The following is a 16,814-nucleotide window of genomic DNA, read 5'->3' on the forward strand; positions in this document are numbered from 1 at the left end:
TGATATGATGTCTGTAATATACTATGATTACCAATAAGAATAAAATACATGTTTATATGTCTGCACAAGGTTTGGAGTGTAAGGTAGATTCACAGTCAATTCAATTGAAGTGTTGATTTTGCAATGTACAACCATTACCCAGAAAAAAGGATATTTTCTCAGTAAACTGTTTTTTTTCTCTGTTATTACTTTTGTTAAGCATTGTAGCCTTGACTTAATTTTCAAGGATACCTTGATACCACTTTCAAGGATTGTTCTTGATACCACTCTGTCCTTCCAACAAAAAAAAATCACAAAATTGTAAACTTGGAATAACAAAATATCATTAGCATCACTTGACTGATGGATGGAAGGTCTTGAATTCTTTCCTACATGAGGAACTAGGATGTTCTACTCCATGCTTCAATTCCAGTGGATCCAGCTTCATTGCAAGTTCTAGAAATTCTACAGGATTATTTGATTAATTTGATTCCAAAAAATCTACAGGATTATAGCATAAAGTAAAGTATGGTTTGTTTATGCTTGATAGTAAGCTGTCTTGAAATATAACTTTCTCATGTTTTATGGCAACTCAGTTTGAGAGGAATAATTGAATGAATTGTACTGATAGAATTTTCTTTTTTTTTTAAGTGAGTAAGATTCAAGAACTGCAGTTGAGGCCTCAGTTGATCATTTCTCATGTTGGGTATCAGTAACACTTATTCAGCTACTTTTCTAGATGAATGCAGTAGCAGCCAACCAGTTTTAAGTTAATGACAGGATTTTTTGCTACACAATTTTAAAAGTACCATGCTTCTTATCCCTTCAACATAGTAATTTTTTTTCACTCATTAAAGCCCTAAATAATTTTTTTTACTGGGGTTCATTGTTTCTTTGACCTTTTTAAAATTACATTATTTTGCAATAATATGAGCTATAATGTGAATACATTATTCAAAAATGTTCTAATTTCAGTAAGAATAGATATTTCTTCTGCTTATTGTAGAAATTATCTTTGATGTGGTATAATTTAAAACATTCCCTCAGATAGCTCTGCTTCATAGTTAAGACATAAGTAGAGGGTTCTTCTTCTTTTCCATGTCTTGAGAAAATCCCACCCTTTGATGTCTTGATTTGAATCCTCTTGGGTTCACTTTCTCAACGAACTGCCTTTCAACCAAACATGCCTGCAAAGTCTATTGTAACTATTGACAAAGAATAATTTTGCTTCCCGTTGATCGGTAGGATATTTTCTCACATTATAATAAATGAATTATGTGAATTACCATTTAGAAACCTCTCCAATAATATAATGTACAGTTTTATCATTATTACTATAACTATTATTATTACTATTCAGTGATACAAGAAATCAGTATTTATCTTTCTTACCAACACCATCCACACTTATACTTACTTTTTAGTGAAACATAACTTATGGTTTAATTTGATCCAGACTATTTGTTTTTTTGACTAAAATTATGAAAAGTTGACATCTTATATGTTTTACTGAAATACTACTTGAGCGTTAACTATGTATATATATATATATATCTCCAAAGAATTTTTTCTCAGATTTTATTGTACTTCATGAGAAAATTTCCTTTTTTAGAATATTACTTTTGATAAAAATATCCAATCTAAAGGATATAGCTTAAATAAAGGAATGGATGAACTAAAGCTGGAATTATTGCAGTTACTTATGTTTTGTGTTAGGTTTAAAAAGAGGACTTCCTGTAACTATCTTAACTTGTTTAAATGATAAATCAACGTCTTTCTAGTAGTGGATTGGTGTAATTCAAAACGTTCAATCTTGAAGCTTAAATATTTTAAGGGCATTTACTGATGGAAAGAAGTAATTTTTTCAAGTTTGGAACTTATTCTTAACATTTTCTAAAACAGAGTGTTGTATTTTAAATAATTCTTTAGAAACTTCAAGATTTGGCTGTTGTCATTGAACTGCAGAAATTCACCTAACCTCAAACCTTTCGTGGCATACTGGCATGGAAACCTTTTTTGAATTTGACCTAATTATAGATTTTTTCACAGTAACCACTTAAATAAAAAAATAAGGTTAAAATTATACATTTTGTGTACAGTGCATGGATTTGTATAATTCTATAATCTCTACCATCAATGGAAGATCATATTTTATTTTCCCATTGGATCAGTCCATTTGAAGTGTCCCAAAAAAACAAGTTGGTTGCTTGAACAATTCCAAAAAAATTTACCCACTTGTTTTTTACATGTTTCAGGACCTTAAAACTATTTTTTTAATATAAGCAGTTTACCTGTGGTGGCCTTTTTTGTTATGGTGTGCACACCTATTTTTGTGATTGTAAGGGCTTACAGAACAAATCATAACAAAAAAAACTACTGGTCCTGGAAGGATGAAACCAAAAGCAATTTAATCTATTTTCTCAAGGTAAAAAATTGATTCACTGGTTTATTTACCTATCTCTTTTTTTTCTATGAGAAAATTACCAATAAAGTTGAACATGAAAAACTGTGAAATTTGCTTTTGGTAATTTTTTTCAAGAGGCAGGGATGGCATACACAGTTTGAATTATTTTTTTAGAGTTTACATTAAAATTATAAATACTTATAAAATGCCTGAATTTGTAAAATTAAATGATTTATAAAGAAGATATAGAAAAACATTTTCTGTATTTTTTGTCAAAAAATTTTATGTAAGAGTTTCAGACAACTGATGTTTACAAAAACCTTGAAATATACAAGGATGAAGTTTTAATGTGAATATGTTTGTAAATGTTCTACTACTTTTAATGATTATACTACCTTAAGTGTCTATGCTGATTGAAAAACAATTTTTTATGTGGAGATTGAGCGAAATCTTAAAATCCAATACAATTTCCAAGTCAAATACAAGTAATTGTAGAAACAAAGTAAATGGTTTATGTAATAATAAAATTTGATGATCAGACTTTTATAAAATTACTATAAATTACTTGTACTGTCTTGCATTTAATTATCAAAAAAGTGAGTTACATATTAACAAAAATTTATAAGATTAGAAGTCATTGAGCACCAGAGAAAAGCGCTGATGAACCATTGTTTTAGATTTAACATGAAAAAAGTTATCTCTTTTGTAAAGAAGTAACAACTTCATTAGATGAACTTTATGACCCATGTCAAGTCATGACAGACTTCGTTATCAATTCAAATGTGATTTGAATTCAAGTCAAGTGGCAAATCTCTATTTTTTTTAAGTTGTTAGCTTTTCTTGTATATGTTTTGGTCTCATATAAATTAAAGATTTTTAATTTTTTCTTAGTTTTTCTTTTTATAAACATACAACTGGTCATTATGGGTTAAAAGGTTCAGTCTCATCTGAATAAAAAAAATTATGCAAGGAACTGCTTCATATGCAGTCTTACTCTTGATTTGTCAAAATGAATTATAAGTCCCTTGAAGAAATTCTAAAATAAGGTGAGAGGTTTTTTTTTTACAAAAGCATGTGTTAGATCACTTCTACATTAGGAACCATTAAAAAATAAATTTGTAATTCTAATTAAAAATACCTGTGTATTACATAAGATTATTTAATTGTATAAAACATATGTATCTATTTAATAAGTTAATATTTTTATTATCCAAATTAATAATTTAGTATAGTTTTGTTGTATGTTTTTTAAAATAGAAAGCAGAAGTCTTATCCCTGCGTATAGTTGTTTTTGATTCTATTTTACTATTCCATACATTTATTTATTTTTTTGAAATTACATTAAGTAACTGTCGCTTAAAGCAGTAGCTTCTGTATATTATATGTGGTTTAAATTTTTGTATTTTTAAATAGTACTTTAATTGAACACAATTCAAGGTGAATGAACATTCAAAGAACTATTAAAACAAAAATTATCAATTGTTTAGATACAAGTATTATTAATAGACTTCCTAATACAACAGAAATATCTACACTGCTAAAGAGTAGTGTTGTGACTAATAAATTAAATTTGTTGCTGTTTTAGTAGTGTTGATTGCAAGCTAGCTTGCTTTTTTATCCTCGTATCATTATTGTAAATGACTATTTGATATATTTAGTAGTTTATTTTTTGTTAAAAGAAGTTAAAGAAAAAGTATGTGGCCTAATATATCAAGTTAAAAAAAATAATCAACAATACAATATGTAAAAACAATAGTAATCATTATTTCTACATACATAATGTATATTTATAAATTTGACATTATAAAAATTTTACATGTAATGTATTTACTTATATGTGTGTATTTTAATTATATGAAGTACTTTTTTACTAAAATCATGATTGCCAAAATATTTTATTTTATAAGTTACACTTATCATACAGATAGATATAGATATAGACCTTTTTCATATAAAAAGCCAAATTAAACATGATTGTAAATGTAATTAATTTTAATTTTAAAAAAGGTAAATGAGAAAAAATATTGGATTATGGATACCAGAATCTTGTAGAATGGATGTTGGGTAATTTTTAAAGGAGATTTTTTCTTCCTGCATATTAAATGGCATTTTGAATGAAAGGCACAGCAGATATGAAACAACTGTTATATTATTGCCAAACCATGTCTTCCAGGGATATATATTGGAATCAGTTAATGATTGGTCTGTACTTGTAATGCACAAAAAGCATTATATATTGTGTGTTTATTAATGCCAATATTAAAATGTTGACTACAAAGCAAGATCTATGTTAAATGTTTATCAAAACAAATTTTAAAAAAAATATTTCAAACTTTGCCTACTTGTATTAGAAAAATATAGACTACTAAAAACTCATCCAAAAAGCAGAACTGCAGGTCAGTCGATAGGAAATATCGCCAAGATTTGTTCTGTTTACTCTCAGTCATCAGAATATGCATATGCAGGCAAGCCGACTCACACTGCATTTGTAGTCAGTCGAAATGTGGACCCCATAACAGAAGGTTCAGTGTGTGCTTTGGTTAGCAAAGTTTCAATTAGTTGCACATGTTGAGCGTCTTTTATGAACTGAATGGAATATTGATCCTCCTGTATCCAAGTCCATTCGTATTTATTGAAACTTCGCTGACCAAAGCATGTACTGAACCTTCTGATGGGTCCACATCTCTATCAACTACAATTACATTGTGAGTCAGCTTGCCAGTATATGCGTACTTTGCTGGCCTTGAGCCTAAACAGAACAAATCTTGGAGATATTTCCCGTCAATTGAGCCTACATTTAAGAGATTATGATAACTAGTTTTCTAAATATAGGTCATTACTTTTGGATACCTGTTGCCCAGACACTCTGTATTAGATAGATTAGATTTTATAATGAATAAGAGTCCTTGTTTTATCCTGTAGCCATGTCAGCAGCTGATATTGGCTTTCTGTGCAATTCCTGAATAGGAAAAAGACTCCACTGATAGTATACAGCACAGCCCAAATGAAGAGACTATACCTGCTTAATGGTGCAAATGGAATCAGAGACAGTAGCTGGTTCAAAAAAAAATTGGAAAGGGCAGAAAGGAGAGAGAGAGGTTGCATCTAATAATCTGAGAAGTTTACTATCTTGCAGGATGTAAAAATAATGGAAATATGGTTGTGTTGGTTTTTTTCAACTGCTAATGAATGCTTGAATAGAATAACAGAACAATGTGAATGGTAAGTATGATTGTTATCAATTTGCAATTATTTTTATAAAGAAGAAATATTAACAAACAATAATTAAAAATATATTTGACATATCTTTAATGAGTAAACTGCATTCCAAGTCCTGCTCAATGTGTAAATTAGGTTATCAACAAATAACGTGTAAATTATTGTCTTAAATCTTTTTAATAGGAATAAAAAACAGCTTCAGATGGTAGCGTATTGAACAGTTAAATTCATAAAATGATCCGATATTTCTTTGTTTACTGTAATCTGCAGTAAAGTTTATCTTAATTTAGTTTATTATATCTATGGACTAAGTTTCTATGACATTAATTTGAATGTTTTCCCCCAATAAGGTTGTATGATGAATGTATAAATTAATTACTGTAAAAATTACAATTTTTAAGATGTACCCAACCAAAATTTAAATGTTGTAAAATTTTTTTTAGATATCTCAAAATGTTTGTAATTATAAGCAGCTAGCTTTTGTCAGTAGCACAGTTTTTGTTTAAAAATTGTGATTCCAGTAGTTGAATTGTTGCAGGTTGTTTCTTGAAATAGGAAAGAATATTTCATTTACTAAGCAAATCTAATTTACTATTCAAATCTAATATACTTTTGTACCACATTTTAAGTACGGGTTTTCCCATTTTGATTACTATTTGTTACCAATAAAAGTTGAAATAATCTTGATATAAGGAATATCCCTATCCGTTTTCAAGGTGGTGAGATTGATCTTTTTGAGAAAGTTTACATTTTATAAGGAATTTAATGCACTCCTTTTCTGTCTCTCCTTCAGTTTCAGATTGATAAACGTTTTTCTTAGTTACATAGACAATATTTTCACTTTCTATATACATGTTAGAAATGATTGTTTCGGGAAAATTATTAGTCTGAATGATGTAAACTGTACAGAGTTGAAAACGTTTGTTAAGCATTTAAGTTAAAAGTAAGCCTTAGAAGATTTGGTTTCAAAATACTTAAGAATGCTGGTCAAAAATTTTAGACAATGCATCTCTGCTAGTATATTTTGGTAATATAATCTTATATTGATTTTAAGTTTTAGTTTTTCTTATTAATGCTGTATTTAAATGATTTCAGATATCCGAACGGAGTCAAGAGAGATTAAATTCACCACAGTGTTGGCCAAGAGAGGAAAAACGTTCATCACACGTTTCACCGGGTCATGGTCATTATGATGATTATGATTATGATAACCTTGAAGGAGGGCCGAGTCATAGCAAGAGACGACATAGATCTAGCCCTCATAGGTGCCTAATTTAATATTTTTGAAGTACTATAATTGTATGCATTAGTAAGTTATGTATATATTATATTTTGGTTAATTTATTTTCTTTTGATTGCATATTTATGATCAATTATCATGTTTTTTTTGTGGGCGAAAAACACTTCGGCATTATCATCACCCAGACCATGTTTTAGTTGCTACACGACATATTATTAGTACTTTTTTAGACATGTGGTTTTCAATCTGGTTCTATTTTGTTCACTGTTGGGCTCATTATATGTCTTTTAACTCTGTTTTGGTCCGTGGTACTTTTTCTTCTTGAAAAACACTTTTATTTATAGAATTTTAAACCAGAATCTATCTATCTTTAAATCAGAATCTTCATGACTCATGGTGTGTACAGTTAGTCTTATTGTGTAAAGCTTTTATTCGTAATTTTTTTTTATTGTAGTCACTGCAACCATTAAAAAAAAAAGATTTTCTTTCAAAAAATATTTTTTTTTTACTCTAAAGATAGGAACATTTAGTTTGAGTAGCAGCTATTATTTTAAGTAATTGATTTTTTGATGTAATGATTTATACAAGTTATTTATATTTTATTCATTAAGTAAGAAACAGGCTTACTTTCATGATGAAAATATGCTAAAGAAATAGATTCTCTACAGAAAACTGCTTTAATAAAGGAATTTTAGGTTTTTGGGACTAAACTTATTGCATGTTTGCTACTACATCCAGTGTTACTTTGTACAATGTTACAGTGAGTGAAAAAGTTCCTGATAAATGTGGTTGAGAGATTAGTTAATAATGGTAATTAATGAATATTTTGCATTTTTATTTTATTTCAACTGTTAATCAATATAAACTTGCCATAAATTGTTTTCCTATAAAATCATGAAGAATATAAGTGTGTTAGTTTTCACATTCCCTTTTCAGTCTGTATTTACCCTCTTACCACTTTATAAAAAATAATAAAATTAAAGAAAACCAATGTATAAAGAATTAAGCAAACTTCTTTTTTTTATTATACATGAGTAGAAAGTAGAGTTTATTTATTATTGAAGATTAAAATTTAAAACAAGTAAAAAAGAAAAACACAGTTTATAACAAGTTAAGATTTTTTTACGCTTATTTACCTCTGCCCTCGCTTTATGTTTCTTATTATGAAATCTAATAATGGAAGCAGCTTCATCTTATTTTATTGCTGCTTCTGTATCAACTGAGATTGTAAATCTCTTCCTGAAATACAGATTGTCTCATTTGAAGATAGCTGGATTATTTTCTGTAACATATTAACATCCATGCAGTGGAATTTATATTAAGGTTTCGGTTTGGTAGTTATTTCTGTTAGCATTTACTTCTCAAGATACTGTATAGCAATGAACATTAGTTATTTTACCTTATAGTTCTGTAGAAATATCTTCATTAACACTTCTTGGAAATATTTTGAATCGTCCTTAAAGTGAGGCTTGGGGCTTATAACTATTGTAACTTTTTCCAGGTTCTTATCTGTGTACAGGTATTCAACAAATTCTAGAATCTGTTGACCTAGGAATGTAGGTTTATATGAGGGCGGTTCAGAAAGTAACCTCCATTGTAGCATAGTACTAATAGTAGTGTTGGTGGTGCCGCCATTGACATATCGGCGTACTCTCTGAATCAGCGAACTGTGTACTTAAGCCTGTTCACTTTTTGTAACCAAAAAAATGAGTGCTGCAATAGAAAATCCTGTGAAATGCTAGGTGTGTGCTGTACAGGATTTCTTGGGCACAAATGTTTCAGAAGCAGATAGTAATCGTCAGTTGTGTACTGTGTATGGCCCAAACATTATGAGTGATGGTGTAGTGTGGCAGTGGGTCCAATATTTTTAAAAGTGGAAGGATAGAAGGAGAAAGTTTTTTTGAAGAGAATTGTAACAGGATGAAACTTGGGTGGCCTACATGAACGCCAAAACAAAACAACAATTAATGGCGTGGATCCATACCAGTTCTCCATGCAAGCCAAAACCCGCCAAACTTTGTCAGCGAGGAAGGTTATGGCTACAGTTTTCTGAAATGCAGAGGGAGTTCTAGTCGATTTTATGGAACGTGGTACAACGATTACTTCAACAGTCTACTCTGAACTTGAGGAAACTTAGGCGAGCCATTCAGAACAAACATTGCAGTATGCTGTCATTTGGTGTTCTTTTTTTTTGCATGACAACACTTGTCCTCACAGTGCTTGAAGAACTCAAGAACTTCTGAATCAATTCGAATGGGACATTCTTGATCATCCCTCATATAGCCTGGACGTAGGACCGAGTGATTTTCATCTCTTCACTCACTTGAAGAAATGGCTTGCATCCCAGTACTACAATGATGATGACAAACTTCAAAATGCCATGAAAGGTTGGCTAGGTACCCAGGCAGTTGAATTTTATGAAGAAGATGACACATGATTGAATCTGAATGGGGACTACATTGAAAAATTCTTTTAAGTTGTACATAGTAAAATATTTTTATCTATAGTTAAACGGTGATTACTTTCCGAACTGCCCTTGTAAAGTTAGATATTGTTAGAATGTCTGTTTTGCCATATGGGCCTAAATTTGTTTAATGCTTGTACTTTTCCTATTTTACATGTCCATCCAGTCTGGTACGTAGCAAAATGAATTTAGTTTTTTTTTGTACTTTGTTGCTTAATATTAATTTCCTTAATAAGAATTTTAAGAAACTATATATTATTACAACAGTAAAAATAATGTTTAGTCAAATATAGCTCTTATATTAAAAGAACTAAGACTTAACTATATGTTTAGTCTGAAATTTTTCTGTAGTTGAATGATTGTAAATTTTGTGTTTTATAAAACCGTAATTTTGTTAAAAAGATTGTCTGCACCCATTCAAGGTGGTTAGCCCTTAACCCTTTATCTGGTCTTCTTCAGTTAATAGTGCCCTCTTAAAATTATTTTAGTGTGTCACTTTAGTGAGATAGCTTAATAACTAAGACTAAAATTTGCTTTCCACATCAATTGAGGTCATTCTTTTAATGAAGATCAATGTTTGTCTTATATGATGGTTCAGTATGTTATAATAGTCATGTAATACATTTACATCTAATACACTGTATTAGATGAAACAGTCTTGCACAATTTAAAATTTAAAAACTACACAAAAGTTGATTATTCACTAGAAACAAATAGCAGAAGTGAACTTAAAAAAAATGTATGATATGTTTGACAAACTGAAAATGTAGCAACCTATTTTTAAACAAATTGATTTTAACTGATATTATAATGCTTTTATTAAAATAAGCTTCTAGAAAAATATTTGTGGGCCTGTTAAAATTTCTTATTAACCTATTTAGATTATTAAGGAGTTTATGTAGGATGTTCAAAATTGACGCTGCTTTATGGGAAAATGAGTAAATTACAATAGTTGTTGAAAGTGCCTCCATTATGCAATTCATGTAATTTAATACGACATTACATGCTCTTAAACACATGTTGTTCCATTGGTTGAGGAATTGCAGCAACACATCATTTAGTTTTGCTCTGCAATTCAAGAATGGTATGAGGATAAGTTTTGTAAGCAGCGTCCATAAGGTAACCCAAGAAAAGCCCAGAAGGGGGTAAATCAGGTGACCAAGGGGACCACAACCTCTTTGAAATCACTTGTCCATTAAAAAACTGATCCAAAAAAGTCATAGTATTGTTGGCTGTATGAGCCGTAGCATTGTCCTGCTGAAATCACATGTACTCTAGCCTGTCTGCAGGTATAATGTTTATAAATTATTGTACCATCTGTATGTAGTGCTCGCTGTTCACTATGAAGGAATGGAATGAAGAATTGCGTATGTGACATTGCACACCAAAAACACACTTTTTGTCTGTGGAGAAGAGACTCATGCAGCTGATGTGGATTTTCTGTACACCAAATCCATGAATTCTGTGTATTCACATATCCATCAAGGTGGAACCATGCCTTGTCAGACCAAAACCAATCATCAAGTTCCCCATCTGGCATTACAGATGACATGAACCACTGACAGAAAGCTACATGTTCTCCAGTGTCTGCAGGTAACAACTCGTGAGCAACACAAATTCTGTAAGGATGCATCTTTAAACATTTGCACATTGCTGTGTGGGCACTATCAATGGAGAGATCTGACTGGCTAGATAGGCGTCACACAGACTTCTTGGGACTAACAGAATATACAGCTTGCACGTCAATCATGTCGTGCAGTCATGATCTGCATTATCTGCCACATTCCTTGTCTCTTGGAACTTGTACAGCTGCTTGATGGTGGACTTGTTTGGTGCATCCACACTATACTTTTCTGTGAAGACATTCTGGGTTTGGCCATAACTGGCTCATCTAATTTATCGGGAGACAATGAATATTCTCTGCTGTATTGTGTAAACTCATTTTTCCTCTATTAAACCTGCAACTAAAGAAGGAAACATTCTTCTGTAAGGTTGCATCACTTTTTGAACATCCTATATTATGCATTGCCATTTAACTTACATAATATTTATTGATTGACATGTGTAGAGTCGTTCGCAGTGTAAAATTACGAGATAGAGATCGTGTTGGACATGGTGGAAGTTCTCCGAAGGCTGGTAGTTCATCACCAAAAGCTGGTCCTTCAAGCCTATCTGAAGATAAAAAACTTGATGGGCAGAGTTCAGGAAGTGGGTATAATAGTGGAGATGAATATGACAGTCGAGCTGTTGGAGAGATTACAGAATCTGAATGGCTTGAAGTGAGTACTTAAAAAAAAAGGTTTGTTCTGATTGCTTTTTTTTGTTGTTTTGTTACAAATTAAGTATTTAGTTCTGTTATAAGAATTGTAGATTTTTCAGTAAATCAAACTATAATCCAACTCAGACAAAAGTGCTGAAAATATAAAATAAAAAAAAGATTAAATTGATCTGAATTAAATTATACTTCATATGCTCGTGTGAAAAATGCATATTACTCATTTATAAATACAAAGAAAGAGTTTTGCTTAATAGTTTTTGGAATAAATTAAAAAATAGAAAACATCAAAAACTGTTTAGGAAAATTTTAATCTAAAACCTGATTGCTATTTCTATTGTTAAACACTGGTCCTGTGCAGATACTAAGGAAATGGTATTAAAAAAACCTGTAATTTGTAGAATAAAAATGACAACTAAATATTTTATAGTATCATTTTAGAAATCTCAGTCAAAAACACAAGGTTTGCCTAAAAATCTCTAGCTTTCAATTCATGCTTGAATTGATAATGATATATGTGATGTACTTGGGACAAATAATCCAAGTGCTTTTAATGGTCAGAAACCACGAAGTATATAACCAAAAATCCATAAGGGAAGACTGGATAGTTAACTGTTTATCTGTCCATTTCTTCATTAATCGGTTACATTTCTAGATTCATTGAACATTCATAAACATAACTTGAGTAATATTTTTCTTTAAGTCTGGCTTAATGAAATAGCTCACGAATATAATTTACAGTGTGTCAAAAAGAATGACCCAATTTCAATCAGATGTATTTCATAATAAAAGTGTGTAGCAGTTATAAACAAATTATATACTGTTCCAAAATGTTTAAAATTTTACTTATGAAGTTATAAATTTTCTATTCTATATCTTTGCCATCTGCCACACGGATAACTTCAAGACGATTGCTCAATTTTTCTGCAATGTGTTACAAACAGTCTTCTGGTGTAATCCTGGTTTTCAGCTCATCCATATCAGCAGATAAGGGTGGAATATAAACACTTTGTTTCACATATCTCTATAAGAAAAAGTCATGAGGTGTAATGTCTGTGAATATTGCAAGTCAAGTGTTGTGCCAAATCTTGGGCTCCCAAGATTATCCAGTGTTGTGATTAACATTATCCAGTGTTGAGATAATGCTTCATTTAGAAACCTTCAAACTCTGTTTTGCTGATGTTGCCGGGCCCCACCTTGCTGAAAAGTTAATATTCAGAGTCTACGTATGCAGGCCAGTCCTGCAGCATCTCAAGATAAGGATGCCCTGTTACCATTTCTTTGTACATTTTTCTTTGAAGTGCTCTGGACTTTTCCCCTTACATAAACATTCAATTCATCAAATTATTTATACCAGCAATGAATGTTCCTAGCCAATGGTGAATCAATCCTGAAACGCTGTCAAAATACACACCGAACCATTATTACGGATTCTGTCCTGCTAAATTGTTGAACATAAATTGCCTTTTGTTACATAGATGCCATGTTGTTTACGGCTGAGATTAGTGTATGTTTGAGCACTATTATTGCAATCTGGCAGGACTGGTATTTAAGACTCTAGAATGCACCCTTTCAAATGGCACAAACTCCATTCACTGACCATGTGTAGTTGCACAGATGGTCTAAATCAGGTCATTTGTTTTTATATATACTGTATATTATTACTGCAGTTACTGTGGACAGGCTGTATGCATCCTATAATTGGTTTTAATATAAACTGTACTTGCATTGTGTGGTTCACACAGAACTTTTATTAAATACTTGCACTTAGTAAAATATTGTAATAAAACAAGTCAGTTTTTTTTTAATAATTTCAATGCTTTCATTTTAATGAGTCAGATGAAATTTACGTGTAATTACAGATTAAATAACTATCCATTTTTATTTGTGTGTAAGCTCTACATTGTATTTTACTTTCTCTGTTACTACTTTACTCCCTGAAATTGCATTATAGCATATTGCTCTTATTAGATTTAAATTCCAGTTTTATTATTAATCTATTATTTAGATGGTGGATAATTATAACATATTTATAGTAAAACAACTTGGACTTTAATGAAACTTTCATTGGCCAGTCACTTAGAATGAGCATTAAAAGGAGTAATAAGATGGAAATTAAGTATATGTCTAAATTAATGCTGTAAATTTTTTACATTTATAAAAGGTGTTCAAATTTGGGCATTATTAAGTATTTTTTTTTGTTTTTTTTTTTTTATATATTAATATAAAAGGTAATTATCATGTGGTTGTCATTGAATGTATAATAACATTTTTTTATGGGCTTTATATTTCATTACATTTTAGAGAGATCGGCTTTTTGAAAAAAGGCTGCGTAAACGAGGGCTCACTCTAAAGCAAATGGGAGAGGACGGTGCCTGTTTGTTTCGAGCAGTTGCAGATCAAGTTTATGGTGATCAAGAGATGCACGCAGTTGTCAGGAAGCACTGCATGGACTATATTGTATGACTTTTATTTGTATTTCACTTAATTTATTGTTATTAATTTCCTTATGCATATGCTGTTATAGTGATAAATGAAATTTTAGGATTTGCATTTGCTCTGGAAATGCATCATTATAAAAATGAATACTTAGAAATGACTTATAAAGAAATACTTCAACTAAACTAAGAAAACACTTTTCAGTTTTTAAACTTGATTTTTCCTTTTAAAGATACTGTATTATCTGAAAACATAGACTTCCGTTTCCTGCATTATTGTAGCTTTCTTATAATGTTTATATAAAAATTTAAAAATATTTTTTAACTTATTTAAAATACATCAAATATGAAAAGATTGATTGAATATAACCGCAGTGTACAAAATGAGAATCTAACTGGCTGTAAAGAAACCAAACTCTTAAGTCAACATTACATTAAATAATTTCATTGTAGAGGTAAAAATGTACTATGGTTTATAAGTGACAACTATTGTGTAACTTTTGTATAGTAATTTATTCTAAAAGAGTTTTAATTTGAATAAAATTAAAATAAGGTTTGGAATTGTTCCAGGCTGCCAACAGTGATTATTTCTCACAGTATGTTACTGAAGATTTTAATACATATGTTAACCGCAAAAGACTTGATTACACTCATGGTAATCATATTGAGATGCAAGCAATGAGCGAGATGTACAATCGCACTATTGAAGTCTTCTGTTATGGAAAAGGTGTGCAATATTTTTTTTAATTTAATATAGCTGTTAGAAAGCATAAAATTATATTGTAATTATGGTATCACTTGGTGTTCTGTACTCAAATCAAGCTCAATTACACAAACATCCTGAACATAAATTCCAATTTTAAATCCCACGTATATGTGAGTTTTTTTCTTTATTTTCATAATCTAGTTCTTCAGCAGACATTTGACCTATTAGTTAATAGCTCATTTGATACTTAATATGTGCCACACAATTCTGGTAGTGGGTCAGTTTTCCTTAAGAAAGCCTTTTATTTAGTGATTCTTTGATCCGTAAATACAGTAACGTTTGTCAGTCAATGTACCCTTTGGGAATAGTTAGTTTTCTTAGTTACTATTTGATAAAAAAAATCCTTAATTATCTACTTTTTTCGTTATAAAATTTTATTACAACCTAATAAAACAGCAGCATCAGGAAATTACTACATGGAAAGAAACAAATAGCTTTTAGTATGCACATAGAATACATCATCTGAGTCAAGTAAAAAGCTCAGTTTTCCTGATAATAATATCTGGAGTAGGCAATCCTCCTTATGCAGATTGTATCACAAAGTCTTCCAGGACTTTCATAGCCTATTCTACTTGTAAAATTAATAGAAAAATTTCATATAAACATATGTCCTAAAATGCTTCGTTTGCATGTTACGACTAGTGAAAGATTTTGCTCATATTTCAGGTACCCTAGTGAAATGAGGTCGTACTGAAATTTTTAAGACATTAATTAAGGGACAGAATTAGGGATTTCTTATGGCAAACCTGACAAATCGAATAAAATAGGTACCAGAACTGTATCGGCAGTAGTTTTTTTTAGAAATCTGGGTGAAATTCAATAAATTGGGGTAAAAAAGCCCTGTTTGGATGTTTGGTGTACAATAACTTTGTAAAATGGGTCATAAACATATAAAACTTTCAAACAAAACTTAAATTTAATTCTTTAAACGAAAATTTAATTCTGAACAAAATGGTGTTAGATAAGTTGAATAAAACAAAGAAAAATTCTAGTTTTATTTAGAAACTGTATATTACTACATTTGTCAGAAAAGTACTAAGTTAATGTAAACATAAACCAAATTTTTTTTTGGTAATATGAAAAATTTTTGAAAACAAACTTTACTGTTAAAAAGATTAAAAAACTGGAAATTACACAATACTAAAATTAGAATAAATAAATAAAAATTACTTAAATAACAATTTTCTTATTAATGACAGAAGTACAATAAATTATTATTTCAAAATCGGCAATAAAATAACAACAGCTGATCAACATATGCAATACTGTATTAGTGTTCAAATCATTCTGTAAGGTACATTAAGTATATCAGGTACTGTGAACTGTGCTGTTAGCGAAGGTTTTTTATGAATTTTAGTTAAGATATGGTATTAGTTTTGTGTATATGTAATGGTAATGCTACAGCTGCTGCAGTAGAATATGAAATGCATTTTCCAAATCGCAGGATTCCAGCTACCAAAGAAATTAGTGCAACTGTTCGCAGTGTTCAAAAAACAGGTTCACTACGTAGTGTTTGTTCCAACTATGAACAATCTGTCCAACATGACACTGTTATTGATGAAACTATTATCAATTCAGTTCATTGTAGTCCAGGCATCAGTACATGACACCTTTCTAAATGGATTGGAGTTTCGCATTCAGTGGTTTGAAGGCCACTTAAGCAAAACATAAGTTTTATCCATATCAAAACAGCCAGTTCAACATCTACCCCCAGTTCAACTCTGCAAGTATGTTTTGTTTACCGACAAAGCAAATTTCAGTCAAGATTGTGTCAACAACTTACGCAATTAGCATACATGGGCAGAAGTAAATTCTCATGAAGCAGCGGAAGACAATTTTTCAAAAATATTTCTTTTAACTCTTCTAGTCTTTAATCAGTTTTTATACCTTCACTTCTCCAGTTGTTTACTTTAAAAGAGGGTGGGTATGATTTGGTTGTAGTCAATTGCATGTAATTGACATATATGCTTTGTGTGCAATTTGTAGAGGTTTAATTTCAGTAACATATGTATACCAAGAAGTTACCACT

At 30.4% G+C, this 16,814-nt stretch overlaps 1 protein-coding gene across 3 annotated transcripts in view; it reads left to right on the forward strand.

Moving 5' to 3' along the window:
- Positions 1-16,814, forward strand: part of LOC142323507 (OTU domain-containing protein 5-like) — a 44,189-nt gene that overhangs the window by 2,385 nt on the left and 24,990 nt on the right. For 2 of the 3 annotated variants that reach the window (XM_075363250.1, XM_075363251.1), the window contains exons 2-5: positions 6,698-6,867; positions 11,375-11,585; positions 13,886-14,041; positions 14,590-14,746. In XM_075363250.1, coding sequence (XP_075219365.1) covers positions 6,698-6,867; positions 11,375-11,585; positions 13,886-14,041; positions 14,590-14,746 — 694 coding nt within the window. Of the gene's footprint in view, positions 1-2,234; positions 2,405-6,697; positions 6,868-11,374; positions 11,586-13,885; positions 14,042-14,589; positions 14,747-16,814 lie in introns of all 3 variants that reach the window. The other variant, XM_075363252.1, reaches the window with a different exon arrangement.

This window comes from Lycorma delicatula, chromosome 4 (assembly GCF_047948215.1).
Source record: "Lycorma delicatula isolate Av1 chromosome 4, ASM4794821v1, whole genome shotgun sequence".
NCBI lineage: Eukaryota > Metazoa > Arthropoda > Insecta > Hemiptera > Fulgoridae > Lycorma > Lycorma delicatula.